Below are 17,546 nucleotides of genomic sequence, written 5' to 3' on the forward strand. Positions count from 1 at the left end.
CAAGTGGTCACCCACTCCTACACGCACTTGCGTATTATTGCGGTCTGTTGTGTCCTGACGTCTCTCGGTCCCAACGAAAAGTCCTAAGAAAGAGCGTTAGGTAAACGTGACTCCGTGGTAGATCCCATGTGTACTTATTTAGACAAAAACACACACAAGCCCAATGTAAACCGTAACTAATTATCTTTTCGTTTTACAAAATTAAAAAGCATTTGTAATTGGGTGCATGACTGGCTATGTGGTAGGTTCTATGTCATAAAAAGAGAAGTTTATTTAACGTTCTCTCTCTTTTTCATAGTCTCCGAAACTTAAAAGCAAATGCCTATATACTTCATTGAGAAAACGGCCAAAAAAACCCTGAACTTTAAAAAAAAAGCCAAATAAAGCTCCAACTCGTATTTGAGCCAAAACAAACTTCAATTTTTTTTTAAATTGGCCGTTTTAATTCTAGTCTTTTGTTGACTTAGACAAATTAGAAACTCATATAAGTCCACGGTTAAATACATAAACGTCTGTTAATTCTGAAAACGTCGTCGTTTTAAAACCTAATTACACATTAATGAAACAGCGTCGTTTTACGTTTCTAAACTCACAAAACATCATCTCTTTCACGACAAACCCAGACTGCAAATCAAAAACCCTAGATTTTCTAATTCTCTACTCTCTCAATTCCCAAATCTCTGAGATATTGACGACGCAGAGGATGGCTAGGACGATGGGGCTACTTCGGACTCGTCGTACTGAGGAGCCTGAAGTGGAAAGTGTTAGGAAAGCTAGAGAAGCTACAATTGAGCAAGAGAATCAAGTGGATGAAGAAGGTGGCAATGAAGGTGATAATGATATTGACGCTGAGGAGAATGGTATTGGTGTAGAAGAAGAAGTTGTCGGGGATTTAAGAGCTCACTTTGGAGATGATGCAGGAGACGAAGGTGATGTGAGTGACGGAGACAGTGGTGATGACATTTGGGATGATGATAAAATCCCAGACCCATTGTCATCTGATGATGATGAAGAAGAGTATGAGCGTAGAGAAGAGGTTGCAAATACACTTGGTTGTGAAGAGCTTATCTATTTGGGGAAAACGTATGGATGTGCGTCTGATTTTAAAGTGGCTCTGCTTAGGTACTCTCTGCGATCTAGGTATGATATCAAGCTTTACAAGTCTTGTGCTAAGTCAGTTGGTGCAAAATGCACTGATGTGGAGTCTAAGTGTCCTTGGAGAATTTATTGTTCATATGAAAGAAGAAGACATAAGATGCAAGTGAAGGTATATGTGAATGAGCATTGTTGCATTAGGTCAGGGTACTCGAAGATGTTGAAGACTTCTTCTATTGCCATGCTCTTTGAGGAAAGGCTAAGAATAAATCCTAAGTTTACTAGGACAGAGATGGCAGAAGAGATAAAGCGAGAATATAATCTCACAGTCACAGAGGAGCAGTGTGGAAAAGCAAAGGCTAAGCTTTACAGAGGAAGGAAAGCCAGCCATGAAGCTCACTTTTCTCGGATTTGGGACTACCAAGCTGAGGTCCTAAAATCTAATATGTACTCTACTATGAAGATTGAGACTGTTCCAGGGCCTGTGGTACAGAGCAAACAGAGATTTGATCGCCTCTACATGTGTTTTACAGCTCAAAGAGAGACCTGGATTGAAACTTGTAGGCCCATCATTGGCTTAGATGGAGCATTTCTCAAATGGGATATAAAAGGACACTTATTGGCTGCTGTTGGAAGAGATGGTGACAATAGAATAGTTCCAATTGCTTGGGCTGTAGTGGAGGTGGAGAATAACATAAATTGGGAGTGGTTTGTGCAATTGTTGAAGGAAGATTTGGGACTACAAGATGGCTCTAAAATCACCATCATTTCAGACAAGCAGAAGGTAGAAGGTTAATTAATTTTTTTTTCTATATAAATTTTATTGACTCTCTATTTAATGACTTATGCAGGGCCTGGTGAATGCTGTGAAAAATGAGCTACCAGAAGCAGAACATCGAATGTGTGCAAGACACATACTGTCAAACTGGAAAAGAGACAGCAAGGATCCTGAGTTAGAGCGTATGTTTTGGATAATAGCTGGTTGCTACACCATAGGAGAGTTTGAAGAAGCTTTAGAGGTATTGAAAAAATATAACAAAGGTGCGTTTGACACTCTCCAACTACAAAACCCGAGAACGTGGAGTAGAGCATTCTTTAAAGTTGGGTCATTTTGCAATGATAACCTCAACAACCTCTGTGAGTCTTTCAATAAAACCATTAGGGAAGCAAGGAAAAAACCATTACTTGAAATGCTAGAAGATATTAGGAGGCAAAGTATGGTTCGTCATGCAAAGAGAGCTATTCTTGCAAAAAGGTTGAAGACACATTTTACTATGAAGGCACACGCGGAGATTGAACTCAACAAAGAGAAGGCTAAAGAATTGAGAAGGCACCTTGCTTGTGGAAACGTGCATGAGGTTGATGACCATTCTGTTGCTTATCGTGTGGACATGGATCTCAAAACATGCGGGTGTGTAAAATGGCAGCTCACTGGAATCCCTTGTATACATGCTACTTGTGTTATTACAGCCAAGAAGATTAGGACAGAAGATTATGTTGCTGGCTATTACACAACCCAAAAGTGGCGAGAAACATATTCCCGTGGAATAAGACCTGTCCAAGGTATGATCTTATGGCCTCGGTTAAATAGGTTAGGAGTTTTGCCACCACCATTTAGACTAGGGAAGCGTGGAAGACCAAGTAATCATGATAGGAAGAAAGGCCTTAATGAAACTTCATCCAACAAGACCAAGATGACACGAGATAGGAGGGTCATTACATGCTCAAATTGCCATGATGAAGGTCATAACAAGACGACTTGTCCTAATGACAAAGTTGAGAGTGCTCCAAAAAGGCCAAGAGGTCGACCAAGAAAGGATTTGGTACGTGTGTGTTCTTTTACCGTTTTCTTGTCTTTATTGTTATGATTAACAACTGTGATCTAATGTTGTAGGGAGAATACTCTCAAGCACAAGGACCCTCACAAGGACCCTCACAAGGACTCTCTCAACAGCCATCTCAACCCTCACAAGTGTGAACTTGACAAGTTCATGTTTTCTACTTTTTTTTGGGTGAACTTGATAATGTACGTTTGGCATGTGTATTTTTCTTTTGTCTTTGACTATTAAGATTTGGTCGGTTTTTGAACTTGATAATGTATGCGCTTGTCATGTTTTCTACTTGACAAGTTCATGTTTTCTACTTTCGTTTATTGTGTGAACTAACCAATGTTTTGTTCGGTTTCATATATGTGTTGTCAAAGCTTGTTTTAGCAAACTTGAATTCATTAGAGCAAAAGAAAAATCACATTTATAATCCTTAAAGTAATACAATCCGAAGCATAGCCATAAACGATCAGTCATATAACAACAACAGCACTAAATAAAAGAACATACAAGACACATTACAAACTAGTGAACTTCTTCTCTTCAACTTTGCCAACAACAAAAATATAAACCATAGCCATACTTAAGAAGAGAGCAGACACCAAAAGAGTCTTGCATATCACTTTGAGCTTCTTAATTTCTCTTTTGTGACACACTAACTCATCCTTCATCTCATGGATCACGCATTTGAGCTCTTCAACATCAGCTTTCACATTGCCCAGTTCTGTTTCCAAGTTACCAACTCTAGGTAAGGCATCTTCGACTTCTTCATATACTGCATCTTCAACCCATTTGAACAAGTGATCCTATGAACAAAAACACACATTGTCACATGAGGTAAGAATTGAATAATCAATTATTAAGATCACCATACCTCTTTAAAACTCGGACAACGAAAGAAGGGACGACCAGGATTCTCCTTCGTCTTTGATATCAAAACCACACTTAAACGTCCACAGAAACACTTTGTCGGAAATCCACGAATCTCATCTTCCTCAGACATAGAAGAATACTTTGTTGCACGACTTTCACCTTCCTCAGACATAGAACGAGACTTCCTAAAGATAACAGCCAACATTTACAACCATAAAACTAACAAGAAATCGAGATGCATCGAGAGATTACCTTTCGCCGGAGTTAGCACTACAGCTTGTTTTCATCGGAGATTTGGGAATTGAGAGAGTAGAGAATTAGAAAATCTAGGGATTTTGATTTGCAGTCTGGGTTTGTCGTGAAAGAGATGATGTTTTGTGAGTTTAGAAACGTAAAACGACGCTGTTTCATTAATGTGTAATTAGGTTTTAAAACGACGACGTTTTCAGAATTAACAGACGTTTATGTATTTAACCGTGGACTTATATGAGTTTCTAATTTGGCTAAGTCAACAAAATACTAGAATTAAAACGGCCAATTTAAAAAAAATTGAAGTTTGTTTTGGCTCAAATACGAGTTGGAGCTTTATTTGGCATTTTTTTGAAAGTTCAGGGTTTTTTTGGCCGTTTTCTCATACTTCATTCAATAGAAATGTGTGAAAATCACTTTTAACAACTATCAAATCGCCAAAAGTATGAGAGTAGGCACATCTGTTTAATTTTAATTATCGTTCTAGGTTATGCACAGAAAAAAACGTATGATTTTGTATTTTCCAAAATTGGATTAGCAAATTCTGGTTTAAGTCAGTTTAGTTTTTTTTTTCACCACTAGTTGAAACTGGAAACGATGAGAAGAGCTAGTATTGAACAAAACCTTCGAGTAAGTTTAAATGTCTAGTTGCAGAGAATATCTAACATGAAACAAAGAACAAAAAGATAACATAAAAGTTGATTACGAAGAACAGAAAATGGTTGATGCTGTCTTGTGATCTCTCACTTCTTCTTGGGATCACCAGCCTTGGTCTGCGATGTAAAAAGCAAAGAGAAATAAGTAAACAGAACCATAGTGAGTAACACAGTGTGTAAAGAGTGGTCATTAGCAACACTAATCTCACCTTCTTAACACCACGGATCTTCTTGGCACGGTTCTTCCTTTCCTTAATTTGTTTCCTCGATTTCTCGATCTTGGTGTCAAGACCATTCTACAAATCACATATTGAAACATATCATCTCACAAGTTTTCAGAAGAAGGCAGAGACTTAACTCTAATGATCAAGAGTACTGATAGTATTAGTATCTAGCTAGTGACTAATTCTAGACTAAATAGCATGAGATCAGACGTTTCAATAAATCGATATATAATGGAAATAAATGAAGAGAGGAAAGAGCATTTACTTACCCTGATAAGTCTGTACTTGGGTTCGAACTTCTTAGCGCTCTCGACATTGTCATAGATCAAACCAAACCCTGAAGATTTACCACCTCCAAAGTGGGTTCTGAATTTGAAAACAAAGATGGCATTTGGGTCCTTGACCTCGTACATCCTTGCTAGCTTCTCCTTCAGCTCAGCCTTTAAAATTAAAAAAAAAAATCAAAAACGAATTTCACCAATTTCAAAACCACTTTAACAGACTAGTCTTTGAAATGGTAAAGATCATACCTTTGAAACATTGGCTCTTCCAGGGTGAAGAACATCAATAACCTACATTCACAAACCCAATCATTTTCTTACTAACCGATCCAAAAAACGAATACGCCAAACCAACAACGTTATATGAGTTTCAAGACTAATCTATTGCATTAAGCTACTCAGATTCAGAAACTATCAGCTCACACTCTTCTTCTTTTTTTTTTAATTTATTATCATTATAATAGAAAGGAAACCAGTACAAGCATAAACATAAACCGGGGTTAACCGGATCTACCCTAACTGACTAATACAGACCCGAGAAGCTCACACTCTTCTTAATTCCCCCGTTATCAATAATCATACTATTCTAGCAATCAATAACCAAACACAACATTAAGTTATAACTTTAATCCGATAAAAACCAAAAAATGCACAAGGCACTGATTAGCATGATTAGAGAGATTGAAAATGAGCTAAGAAACTCACGAACTGCTTCCTTGAGAGAAGTCTGTTGGTCATGAATTTACGGGTTCGGATCGTGACTGCCTTCTCCGCCATTGTTGCGATCGCGCCGGGGATCAAATGAAGATCTCTCTACAAAAGCTTTGAGTGAGTTCGTTCGTTCGTTCGTCGGCTCGGGTGAAAAGAAAGAGACGCGCAAGGTAAGCTGTAGCGTTTTTATTTATAGTAAAGGTCTTTGATTAGGGTTTTTTTTCTTTCGGACATTTAATGGGCTTTAACTTTATTGGGCTTACTAAATCCTAGTTTACAAGCTGAAGCCCGATTTGAATTTCTTAGAGGTTTGATTATAAAACAAAACTTGGAAGTAAAAGAAGAGTCCAGTGGGGGTTGAGTTCTCTTAACTGTGTATAGCCTAATTTATTTTAATTTTGTTTTTGGTCTGCCTGGTCTATTTTATATATAAGTTATTGAAATCAGTAAAATAAAATAAAAATATTATATATGCAGAGTCTGAAGCTCATTCATGAAATAAATTAGTTAAGTTGAAAGAAATTGAGTAACATGAATCTGTTTTTTTTTTGCTTAGTTTGGATTTAGTTAACTAATTTGACAATTTTAAAACTATATTAATCATTTATTCATTGACTACTTTAAAAACACCTGGTAAAGAAGAGTAATTAACTATTTATTAAGATAAGAACTACTAATAAATAATTTTGTTGGACTTATTAGCCACACACACACGAATGATCAGATGAGTTGGCATTCCACCGCAAAAAGATATATCGACCAAAGCTTTTGAAGGACCGACACGTTAGTGGAGGAGGAAGATACGAGACGAATGGTTGGCACTGAAGTGGGTTGGGTACGAAAAGGGTACGTTTGATCTGTACATATTCAATACCACATGCCATCAATAAACACGATAATTTAAGATTTTGTAAGGCTCCTTTTAAGATCAATTATTACTATCTTCAATTGATAGGGTCAACCTAATTCAATTCTTCATATCATGTCCCTACCATTTTTCATTGTCTTTTGTTTCCCCCCATTGAATTTTATAAACCGTTTAACGTAAATTTCAGACTCTGAATTTGGACAAGGCATCATTTTCATGTTTGATACATGTTTGTCGTAAAACACATTGTGGCTTAGGGTCGTTTAGTCGTCCTTTCTTGTTGATCTAAGTAACTTAATCAAAATCTTGAAAAAAAGAAATTAATTAAAATCTTACAATATCTTAAACTAAAATACCATATGTGGAAATATTTCTTAAATAGATACATACGATACTAATGCTTTTTTTTTGTCAAAAAAAATGCATAATTTTTTTCTAACGAATGCATATTCACTCGTAATTTTATCTAAATATTATAGGATTCGTCATTTTCTTAAATTAGTAAGAAAAAGGACTTATATATTGACAAAAAAAAAGCAAAAAAAAATTCTAACGAATGCACATTCACTCGTAATCTTACCTACGTATTATAGGATTTGTCATTTTCTTAAATTAGTAAGAAAAATGATTTATATATTGAAAATATTATTATTCTTTACTCAAGAGCTAAGTCAGCTAACTATGAGCTTTATATCGAAATGGTAATTGTTTTTTTTACTAAAAGATAAATATTTCATTGATGAGAATGAAAAAGCACAAGTTGTTTAAGCCCCAAAAAAAAGTGGAAAAAAAGATTAAAAAACAAACATTAGAATTAACAATTGAATACAATTTCAGTACTAAAAGTTTTTTTTTTTTTTATCAACAACCACGAAAACAGGTAGAATAACCGACGAAGTCAATCCGCACGAACCTTAGTCTCCTGATTACGCTTCAAAGTACGAAATGGTAATTGTTTATCTTGTGATTGCATGAGAAAGTCATAAGAAACCACCAACTTACGTAAAATAATTGAACAATAATCATAACGATCACAATGATCACCTAACATATCATAACATATCATAGAAGAGTTTATCGTCTACCTATATCTTAGATCTGCAAGATATGCTCTGATGACCTTCATATTTTTAGTAGAAGGGCAGTTATAGTATGTAGCTTACCACATGAGTGTCATATGCGGTTGTAAACTAATTAATTATGCGCGTAGTTTTAAAATAATAATAATAATTGATGCGTGTAGTGTTACTATTTTCCATTTTAATGTTGTTTGTATATACAGAATCTCTACAAAAATTGATGGATTATATATTTTTGTCATAGAGCTTGTGAGTTACTATTGAAAGTTCAAACCAGACGTAGAACTTAATTTGGAGGATCGTTTTCTAGTGTAGATATGGACAATAAAAGTATTATTGAACATTTATATTACACGACAGTCATACAGACGAACGAAAAACAAATCATGTTATATATAAAAAATAAATACCAACGCATGTGGATGAACCCACATTTCTAGTAGATTGGTCGGCACTAGAACATGGCCATGTGCTGCTGTGGGTTTGCACCTGTAGTTTACTATTTTGCCCACTGATTTCACTTTACATTATCCGAACGTCTTATGAAAATTATAAACACAGATTAATTTTGTGGGATGGTTTTCATAACGAACAGTAGTTACTAAATTTAGTATGTTTATTACATTGCTCAATAGTTCGCTTCCATTATTGTTTTGTCATTAATTCGAATCCAACCTGTTTTCTTCCTCCCCACATGCATTTAATGGTACAGTACAATGAAAACAAAATGCTCAGAGATTAAATCATTACAATACTATTATTGAGTTTCCAAGAAAATATTTATGTTAGTGCTAAAAAGTTTTTATAAACAACTTGCTAGCATATTTTGCAAACATATTTATGTTAGTCCTAAATAGAAGTAGTTTTTATAAACAACTTGCTAGATATGAAATTTATTAGAAAACGAGCTAAATAAATACAATCTTATTGCATATTTGCATGCATTAACAAACTAAATCCTCGAATGGTATTATTGTAAGAATAACCAGAAAAGAATTGAAGTGAATCTCTTAAGTATACCAGAACAATATGTATACATGAAGAAACATCAAGCTTCAATGGCATCAACAGGAAGAGAAGTTGTCCTTTTCAGACACTTTGGTACTGACCTTCCTCCAAACACCTTATCTTCATCTCCTCCTCTTCCCAACCCCGAAACCGAACCGGAGAATCCATCTTTCAGACCCTCTTCTCCTGTTTCCGACCACATGGACTTCAACTGTTCATCATGCATCTCTCTTATATCCATCTGACACTTAGCTTTAAGCCATCTGAACTCTTGTTGGACCTGGTCTTCTGTTTTCTCTACCTCATCACAGTATAGAGACGGTAAAAACGAGAACGAACCAGACCCGGTTAGATGGTTTAGCGTGTTACTTGCTTCACAAGAAAACGTTATTTCAGGATCCTCATACACTTCTTCCTCTTCCTCTTCTGAATGGTTTTGCCCCGAATCTATCGAGCTAAGCTCTCGGCTCTCCTGCTGTTGCTGCAGCTTCCATATCTCTCTAAGCCTAACCTCGGTTTCTCTTATCGTAATCTCTTCAAACCGTCCATGAGTCTCGCCGCACCCGTTTCTGCAACACTGTGCAACGTTTGCTCCAGGATTGGTCCTCAAGAAATCCATCACCGAGCCCATTGAAGTCCGGTTCGACACACAGTTGCTGCAAATGTTGGCATTTGCAGCAGCTGCAGCAGCAGCAGCAAGAGATTCTTCAAACTCAGGACCAGGTCTCCAACTAGGTACAAGCCTAGATATCTCGCCGTCAATCATGTTGGCTATCTTCGTGACGCCGTGGTCGTCCATATCAAGCTCCGCTACCATCTCCGTTGCAACGCTCAGTGCCGTGTCTGTCTCGATGTCAAATGGGAAGTAAATGTTTCGGACACGCCCTGCAAACAATAACGCCTTTTTTTAACACTATTGAGCATTAGTTTATGCAAATTTAAGGCCTTTCTTTACGATTTTGGCAGAATAATATAATTTAATGGGTTTGTTAGAAAATGTATTTTACTATTTTCGTAGAAAACGTAATTTTACAATTTTAGAAAAATGTAATTATACAATTTTAGAGAAAAATATAATTTACAGTTTTAGCGAAAAATATAATTTTACGGTTTTAGCAAAAAAATATCTAAATCTAAAAGAGACTATTATCCATTATAGACGGACCAGTTATAATCCAAAAAATAATGGTCCACGATGGACGGACCAATTGAGAACAATTAAAGTGACTGTTGTTACCTTCTTTGTCGGTGATCCGAAGACGCAAGAACAAGCCACCATCATCTCTTCTCTTCCCTTTAATACTTATATCAACATTACCAGAACTCTTGTCTTCTTCTTGATCATTTTCATTTCTACACTCAAAGAGCTCAATTCCATGAGTCTCCTCTGTCTCACCTGGATTATAAGCCCACCTGTTTTGATACTCATGGTAACCATTTGAATACTGACGATTCAAAGAGCTACTATTCGACGGGTAGTTGTAGTAGTCAGCAAGATGATGATGAGGCTGCCTAACTAGCGGCGGCATCACCGGATAATCCACATCAACTGATCTCAAATCAAACTCACCATCGTCTATTCGAAAGAAAGGATCATCTAGCAACTCATGAGCAGAGACTCTAAGAGAAACAGTAGCCAAGCATTTCTCAATGAAGTATTTAACCTCAGGGTCTTTCACCATGTACAATGCATCTGGCTTCTTCCCCTGTAACCGAACATTTTTTAGCTACAATACATTCACTGTTCTTTTTGAAAACAGAAAGAGTTTGGAAAGTCTCTCACCGACATAACTTTCTTGTAGATCTGAGCAGGGTGTGTGCATTCACTGTAAGGGTAATCAAACGTTACCATTTCTAGAATGCACATACCAAAAGAGTATATATCAACCAGTTCGTTATATGCTTCTTCGTAGACTTCAGGAGCCATGAACTCAGGTGTACCGACGCAGTGAGCAGCGTGGGACTTTCTTAAAATGGCGGCGAGGCCAAGATCACCAATCTTGACCTCGCCTTGATTGCCGTTAACGAAAATGTTGTCACATTTGAGATCTCTGTGGATTATAGGAGGGTCATGGTTGTGTAGATAATGTAACCCTCTCAAGATTTGTCTGCACCAGTGTTTCACCGCTCTTATGTTCACTCTCTTATGCCTTAGTCGATACCTGAGATCCACTACCGTGTAAGAGTCAAAGAACAAAGAGAGAAAGAGAGAGAGAGAGAGAAGAAGAAGAAGCTTACTGTCTTAAGGTGCCGGAAGTGAACAACTCAGTGACGAAATTGATGTTTCTGTTAGAGGTATCGACCCAAGAGGTGTAGAACTTCATGATGTTCTTGTGTTTGAGAGTCTTGAGGAGATGGATCTCACAGTAAAGCCTCTCGAGATCTTCAGGGCTTTGTAAGAAGTCGTAGAGCTTGACTTGGTTCCATGCTACTTCGATGCCTTCATATTCATCAAATGCTCTGTAACTACAAATAATCAAAAGAAGAGAAAACAACATTTAATGTGTGTATTGATCAAATTAAGCTATTTTCCACAATAGGAAAGTTTCTTTTTGTGGATGGATCTCTTTAATTTGTTTGACCTATGAAGAACATCATAGGGTTAAATACATCACCAGATCAAGAAAAGAAAAAGAAAGAAGAGATGTGATTAACTTACACAGTCTTTGAAGCTCCTTTACCCAGAACTTCATTATACTGCAAACAATAATAACATTAAAGTCAACAACAAAGATAGAAATAAAACTAAGTGAGATTTGGTTGATTGAGAGGGAAAAGCTTACTCTTCCATATCTTCCAGTAGGATCAACTTCAACAAACTCAGAGTAATCTGGCTCAAGATAACTCACCAGATTGTTCATCTCTCTTATCTCCCAATCAGAAAGAAGAAGGAAAAAAAATCCAAAAGATTATAAATGAATAGATCTACCAATAATATATATGGGTGGGGTTTGAGTTTATTCTTATAGAAATTTGGTCATAGTCATCTTGTTCTTCTGACAGAAAGAGTTGAACAGAGAGAAGATATGAAACTCATGTAGATAAGAACAGTTTCTGTATTTACTCTCATTATTACAATAAATACTCTATAGTGAGAGAAAGGGATTTGAGCTTAGAAGACAGACAGGCCAAGCTTTCTTCAAGAGTTCAATGGAAGTTTATTTTAATTTTTTCTTTTTCTTTTGGTGGGTTATCACAGAGGAATACGAGCACCTCGTGAAAGAAAGACAAAAGACGGTGTGTGCGTTTCTTGCGGGAACGGTGGTCCAAAGGGGGTTAAACTAATACAAAATATCAACAGTTTCTTTTGTTGTTGTTGTTGTAGAAGTCTTTTTTTTTTTTTTTTTTACTTTTGTCAACTGTTTATAGAAGTCTCAACAGTAGTAACTAGCAACGGTTTATACGGTCACTTGTACTACGTAGGAACGAAATCTAGCTAATCATTTTTAAAATTAATTATGGGTATTTTACTTACTTTTTGTAAAGTTAAATCTAGCTGAGTTTAAATTTTTATCTACGACCAAAAGAAAATTGCTATATATATATTCCCACTATACAGATTGAAATTGTATTTATATGTCATCATTTTCAACTATAGTTATTAAATATAATTGAAATGTTAGTTTTTGTATGATTACAACGTTCGGTGGTGGGGGAATGGTATCCATAATGCATTACGAATCTTTGACCGTATAGTATATCAAGTGAATTAGTTCTATATTGTTTTTGCTAACTTGTTTTGCGTGCTTAATTCGAAAGCAACTGAAATTAATGAATTAATTCATGTTTTATGTATTATTTTAGGTTTATGTAACGCTTATATTTTACGAAAATTTTAAGATTTTTCAGCACGCTGATGAGTGTTTGTGTCAGTTTTGAATCGGATTCCCTTTTAAGAAATGTAACGTCTTATATTTGAACCACCATCCATCTTATTATACTTTAAGTATCCCTTACTTCACATGCAGTAGTTCTAAGTTCTGACACTTGAATTAAGCAAAAAATGTAAATTGAAACAAACATAGTGTATATCAAAAAACCGGGTGCTATATAACTACCAATGCACCATAACAAGTTTGGTAAAAGATCAAATACAAACCTAAAATGGGATTGGAGACAGCGAGATAATGTCGAATGGATGTTCCAGAGGAGGCAACAAAGGCTAGTTTGGCCACGTGTTTAGTTGCTTGCGTTATCACACACTATCCTTGACCATACATCAATTCATATATAAATAGTACATTGAGCAATAATCATGAAACGAAATTAAGACTTATTTATAGTTTTGTCCAAAATTTAAATTAGATTATATATATCTGTACTATTTTGAACTTAATATATTAGTAATTTTAGCAACTAAAACATAAATTAGTGATAATATGCTGACCATATACATATTATCTATCATGCCTAAAAAATAAACGGTATAAATTGTTTCAAAGAAATATAGTCATATCATAGCAAACACGCCATCAATTGCACCAAGACATGAATAAACAGTCTGTGGTCATATTTTGAACGCCGAATCATAGATATATGATATATCTATCCATAGCAATTTTCATGCCGTTGATTATTCTTTTACTATAAACTATATTCTGATCAGTATTTTGTATACCCCTTCCACCATTAGACTAATAAGAGCTTGTTTAGATCGGCAGGAAACGAGACAAAATTACGTACGTACATTTACACGGCCAAAAAAAAAAATCACAGTATTTATTTAATAAACCTCAAAAGATCGATGGGGGTCTGGCCATCTAATATTAGACGAAGAACACACATGTGCATGTGGGTGAATACAAAGACATGCACGATCATCATAGCCTTTTAAAATGAAAAAGCTAATAAGGCTTGGTTGTGATAATGAATAACACCAACCACACATCTTATCCATTTGGCCTTTTCCTCACACCATTAAACTTTATCATAAAGTTTAGTTTGATTGCTATTCATTTTTATAAATTTTATACAGGTTATTGGCTTTTTTCTTTGTTGATTCCAAATTGATATCTATTACTAATTTATAGTTCTAGAATATAATAAACGATGAAAATAATGTGATTACCTTTATTGCCAGTAACTAATAAAATATAATTAATAATTAACTTGGACCTTGTTTGATTAGCTTGGCTGGTTATTCCGTGGGTGTCCGTACGGAATTACGGTAATCACAAGTTCACAACGCTATCCTCAATTAATTACTAACTAATAAAACAATTTTTTTTTTGTAAGATACTACTGACAGTATTTGCCTCGTCGTCACTTAGCGAAAATATATTACACTAACTATGCATATGGACCCAACTATTCGTCTAATCTCCATAGTATATACATCAATGATACTTTTTATAAACTGTGACAGATAATAGATTAGCTGATATAACGTAATGATACTTTTTATAAACTGTGACAGATAATATATTAGCTAATATAACTTACATATATATATAATCTATAATAACCATGGAAATTACGACTGGTTTTCTTACTATCTCCTGGTTACGGAAATTTGTTTTTCATTTGATATCTTTCTTTGTGTGTTTAATTAATCTCAAACAATTATGCGTGTGTTTTCCTCTAATTTATTTGTTCTGTATATTTGGTGATGTTTCTTATAAATTTTGAAAACTAGAAAAATGCTAAATTCAACATAAGAAATATCTAATAATCAAGTCTCATGTGTGAAAACTAATAATCAAACCTCAAGTGTCAAATTTTATAATCAAGTCTCAAGTGTGAAAACTAGAATATATCCAATATAAAAACAGAAGACTAGCAACCTGGACTCAAATCAAACTCTCTATTTCATTATGTTTTTATAACTAATTAAATTAAAATATACTCAATGGTCATAAAAAGAATCTTGGAACAAAAATAAGTAAGAAAACTATATAATTGTGTTATAAAAGTAACGAAAGTCAAGTCTCATGCAAAGGGATTTCCAAATCCCATAAGATTTAAGAAAGATAATTCATTAGTTGATTAGTTCTATAAAAATAACACCACTTGAAACTCTCTTGTATTGTCAGGAAAAAAAAACAAGAAGAGAGATTTTTTTTTTGTCACAGAAACAAGAAGAGAGATTTAAAACTCTGTTTTTTTTGTACTAAAAGATTCTTATAATAGCTAACTTCTTCATTGGTATGAAAAAGTTTGGATCTACATCTCAAATAATCATTAGTTGGGAGAAAAAATGAACTGATCAACTTTGGTTAAGTCTTTTTGGCTACAAACTTACAATGCAGTAAAATCTTAAATAACATTGCAATTATTGATTTAGTTTGATACTCTTTACGAAACAACTTCTTTCCTTTTTCTAGTTTGGCTTCAAATTACGGTTATCTAAAACAGTTTGCTCTATCGGATGTCGAATACATCGAACCAGAAATATTGAGCTTAGTAAAACATAGTAGACATCTAAGCCCAAACCAAAGACCTTTAGAGATTATAGGCCGATAGGTGATGATTTGAACGAAAAATGTCTCATAACAAACTAAAAGTGGAGTTGCCCAAAACATAGAGAGGATGATGTGTTAATAACAACAAATCTTTGAAGTGTTTCATTCTTACCGTAGAAGGTAAACAATTAAAAGACTCAACATATTGTGCTTGTGCATGTGAAAAAGAATTTAACATGTATGGAAACAGTAACAATCTTTAACACTTGGAATATCAGGGCATACGCCATGAGTAACAAGCCGGCCGTGTGTGTTTTGTTTTTAATACAAAGTTTATGGCAAACATCATTATCAATATATGTAAAAATGACTGGAATGATTATTACCAGCAGAGAAAGTGAGGAGTACAAACAAAAACGCTACCATAAATCACTTCATATTCTTTTGTATACAACACACACATGATCGTTCTAAAGATTGACCTTGTCCCATTTTTTGTTGGTTTGTTGTTATGATTTTGTTTCGAATTTGGCTTAGCAAATCCGGTAAATATTTTAAACTAACAGAATAACAAAATGTACATAGATCTCTAAGTTTCAGAAAATCAGAAAATATCATGTCTTCCAAAAATGTGGAATCAGTTATCGACTTTTTTTACTGGAAGCTACATACATTCTAGTAGCACACATAACACAAACTACATATTTTAGCATCACACAACTTTAAATGGATGTAAAATTTGGTGAATTTACATTTACAAATATAATAAGAGATAGTAGTCATTATCTGACCATGTCCAAATACATGAATCTCTAGTGCTTTAGATTCTCAGCTCCGAGAGGTGAAAGAGTTGAAGGTGAATATCTGCCTGATTGCTTCAACCGCAGAGACACTCCAGCTCTCAACATGCCTCACAATCTTTCACACAACACACAAAATGTCTCAGACAAAAGACGGAAAGGAATCTTGTGATGATTGTAAAGAGCAAATGTTTTTGTATCTTTTCTTACTTTGAAGTCTCTATCAAGTTCATAGACCGTACTTCCGTCGATCGATATCAATGGTCTCCATGGAAGTTTCAGGTAAGTTCTGAAACATAGTTCAAGAGACATAAACATCATTAATACAAAGCACAATTCAAAACTTTTATTTTAATCAGAATACCTTAGCTTCCACGTCGCCCGTATATAGTTTCCTTGGGACAACTCACTCTGTAATGTATTAAATCGATTTCAAGAACATTGAGAGCATAAACACACACTAGGATCTAACAAATACCTTGTCCATATTTTGAAGTTCAATGGATGCATCTTCAAGGAACGGAACCAGTAATCTCAAGTTGCGTTCATACAACTCTGTACCTGCCAAAGCCAAAACCCAAAAGAGACCACTTTTATTTCTAATATCAAGATTTATGATCTGATCCCACCAATCTAACAAGAGTGCATGAACACCAGCTTGTTCTACATTTGTTCAAGCAGATACTCTACGAAGGGTTCTGCAATGACTCACCCTGGAAGCTGATCGTCGGATCCTCGAAGATGCAATCATCAGAGTAAATTGCAGTAGTGAAGATTCCTGTTACCATTATTTTCAGACATGACTTTAACCAGTTAGTGTCTGAGCTTAGTTTGTAATCACATACCTGTGACGAAATAGGCATTTCCATAGTCTGATCTCAAAACCTCCATCACATCATCAATATCTCGAGCATTTTCCTCATAATCTGATCTGTAGCCAGTTCCAACCGATATTTTCAGACCAAACACGAACAGAGTGTAATAAGAGACATTAACTGAAAGCTCTAGAGATTACTTACTTATCCTCATTTATACGAAGGGTGGTAGAAGGAGACGAAGCGACTGAGAACAGCCGGAGCACTTCAGTGACTCCTCCAACCGCCCACTTCAAGATAGCCGGAGTTTTCTTCTCCGGCGATCCAGAGAAGCATCTCGTCGACCGACGACCAACCCTCTGCACACCCAATGAATCGTAAAATCCCCTAGATGAATAATAAACAAATCAACAGAAACCACCACTCACCTTGAGGGTCGAAGATGAGCTGATAAATATCTGGGAAGTCACTCCCGCCATTTTCTTCCTGTTATAACGGTCGTCGTCGGCAGTTATCCACACACCGCCATTTCTCCACCTTATATTTAAGTATTAAAAAACAAGTTTCACAAACCACCCAAATGTTTTGGAAACTACGAAATGTACCCTAAACTCTTATTTATTAGATTTAAGTACCCATTCCACCACGATTTGGGGGGTG

General features: G+C 35.3%; 5 protein-coding genes across 5 annotated transcripts; 1 reads left to right on the plus strand and 4 right to left on the minus strand.

Annotated features, from left to right (window-relative positions):
- Positions 1-447: 447 nt before the first annotated feature.
- On the plus strand, positions 448-4,728 carry LOC103849158. The gene is made up of 3 exons (XM_009125963.3): positions 448-1,879; positions 1,947-2,918; positions 2,990-4,728. Exons 1-3 carry the CDS (start codon positions 560-562, stop codon positions 3,071-3,073), a joined length of 2,376 nt encoding a protein of 791 aa, XP_009124211.2. The 5' UTR covers positions 448-559; the 3' UTR covers positions 3,074-4,728.
- LOC103849156 (uncharacterized protein At1g43920, Chloroplastic-like) lies at positions 3,323-4,120 on the minus strand. The gene is made up of 3 exons (XM_009125961.3): positions 4,047-4,120; positions 3,796-3,979; positions 3,323-3,727 (listed from the first exon to the last, which is right to left on the minus strand). Exons 1-3 carry the CDS (start codon positions 4,079-4,081, stop codon positions 3,440-3,442), a joined length of 507 nt encoding a protein of 168 aa, XP_009124209.1. The 5' UTR covers positions 4,082-4,120; the 3' UTR covers positions 3,323-3,439.
- On the minus strand, positions 4,629-6,115 carry LOC103849155 (40S ribosomal protein S24-1). The gene is made up of 5 exons (XM_009125960.3): positions 5,910-6,115; positions 5,454-5,495; positions 5,193-5,363; positions 4,909-4,995; positions 4,629-4,816 (listed from the first exon to the last, which is right to left on the minus strand). Exons 1-5 carry the CDS (start codon positions 5,979-5,981, stop codon positions 4,787-4,789), a joined length of 402 nt encoding a protein of 133 aa, XP_009124208.2. The 5' UTR covers positions 5,982-6,115; the 3' UTR covers positions 4,629-4,786.
- Positions 6,116-8,739: 2,624 nt separating this feature from the next.
- On the minus strand, positions 8,740-12,474 carry LOC103849154 (serine/threonine-protein kinase WNK1). The gene is made up of 6 exons (XM_009125959.3): positions 11,654-12,474; positions 11,530-11,567; positions 11,109-11,336; positions 10,654-11,032; positions 10,108-10,576; positions 8,740-9,755 (listed from the first exon to the last, which is right to left on the minus strand). The coding sequence occupies exons 1-6, from the start codon at positions 11,729-11,731 to the stop codon at positions 8,911-8,913; spliced, it is 2,037 nt and encodes a 678-aa protein (XP_009124207.1). The 5' UTR covers positions 11,732-12,474; the 3' UTR covers positions 8,740-8,910.
- Positions 12,475-15,865: 3,391 nt separating this feature from the next.
- On the minus strand, positions 15,866-17,480 carry LOC103849153. Its single transcript, XM_009125958.3, has 8 exons — positions 17,315-17,480; positions 17,091-17,245; positions 16,917-17,002; positions 16,784-16,849; positions 16,550-16,632; positions 16,436-16,482; positions 16,282-16,360; positions 15,866-16,189 (listed from the first exon to the last, which is right to left on the minus strand). The coding sequence occupies exons 1-8, from the start codon at positions 17,363-17,365 to the stop codon at positions 16,100-16,102; spliced, it is 657 nt and encodes a 218-aa protein (XP_009124206.1). The 5' UTR covers positions 17,366-17,480; the 3' UTR covers positions 15,866-16,099.
- Positions 17,481-17,546: the final 66 nt, after the last annotated feature.

This window comes from Brassica rapa, chromosome A05 (genome assembly GCF_000309985.2).
Source record: "Brassica rapa cultivar Chiifu-401-42 chromosome A05, CAAS_Brap_v3.01, whole genome shotgun sequence".
In the NCBI taxonomy this organism is placed as follows: Eukaryota; Viridiplantae; Streptophyta; class Magnoliopsida; order Brassicales; family Brassicaceae; genus Brassica; species Brassica rapa.

Excerpts from the sequence above, each read along its gene's own strand:
- LOC103849158 (XM_009125963.3), top strand. The coding sequence starts at position 560 with ATGAAACAGCGTCGTTTTACGTTTCTAAACTCACAAAACATCATCTCT. Across the intron at positions 1,880-1,946 it reads TCATTTCAGACAAGCAGAAG|GGCCTGGTGAATGCTGTGAA; the intron begins GTAGAAGGTTAA and ends TGACTTATGCAG. Across the intron at positions 2,919-2,989 it reads GTCGACCAAGAAAGGATTTG|GGAGAATACTCTCAAGCACA; the intron begins GTACGTGTGTGT and ends CTAATGTTGTAG.
- LOC103849156 (XM_009125961.3), bottom strand. The coding sequence starts at position 4,081 with ATGAAAACAAGCTGTAGTGCTAACTCCGGCGAAAG. Across the intron at positions 3,980-4,046 it reads AGTGCTAACTCCGGCGAAAG|GAAGTCTCGTTCTATGTCTG; the intron begins GTAATCTCTCGA and ends TGTTATCTTTAG. Across the intron at positions 3,728-3,795 it reads GTTGTCCGAGTTTTAAAGAG|GATCACTTGTTCAAATGGGT; the intron begins GTATGGTGATCT and ends TTTTGTTCATAG.
- LOC103849155 (XM_009125960.3), bottom strand. The coding sequence starts at position 5,981 with ATGGCGGAGAAGGCAGTCACGATCCGAACCCGTAAATTCATGACCAAC. Across the intron at positions 5,496-5,909 it reads TTCTCTCAAGGAAGCAGTTC|GTTATTGATGTTCTTCACCC; the intron begins GTGAGTTTCTTA and ends TTGTGAATGTAG. Across the intron at positions 5,364-5,453 it reads GAAGAGCCAATGTTTCAAAG|GCTGAGCTGAAGGAGAAGCT; the intron begins GTATGATCTTTA and ends TTAATTTTAAAG.
- LOC103849154 (XM_009125959.3), bottom strand. The coding sequence starts at position 11,731 with ATGAACAATCTGGTGAGTTATCTTGAGCCAGATTACTCTGAGTTTGTT. Across the intron at positions 11,568-11,653 it reads CTACTGGAAGATATGGAAGA|TATAATGAAGTTCTGGGTAA; the intron begins GTAAGCTTTTCC and ends TATTGTTTGCAG. Across the intron at positions 11,033-11,108 it reads ACTTCCGGCACCTTAAGACA|GTATCGACTAAGGCATAAGA; the intron begins GTAAGCTTCTTC and ends AGTGGATCTCAG.
- LOC103849153 (XM_009125958.3), bottom strand. The coding sequence starts at position 17,365 with ATGGCGGGAGTGACTTCCCAGATATTTATCAGCTCATCTTCGACCCTC. Across the intron at positions 17,246-17,314 it reads GCTCATCTTCGACCCTCAAG|AGGGTTGGTCGTCGGTCGAC; the intron begins GTGAGTGGTGGT and ends TTGGGTGTGCAG. Across the intron at positions 16,361-16,435 it reads CGGGCGACGTGGAAGCTAAG|AACTTACCTGAAACTTCCAT; the intron begins GTATTCTGATTA and ends ACTATGTTTCAG.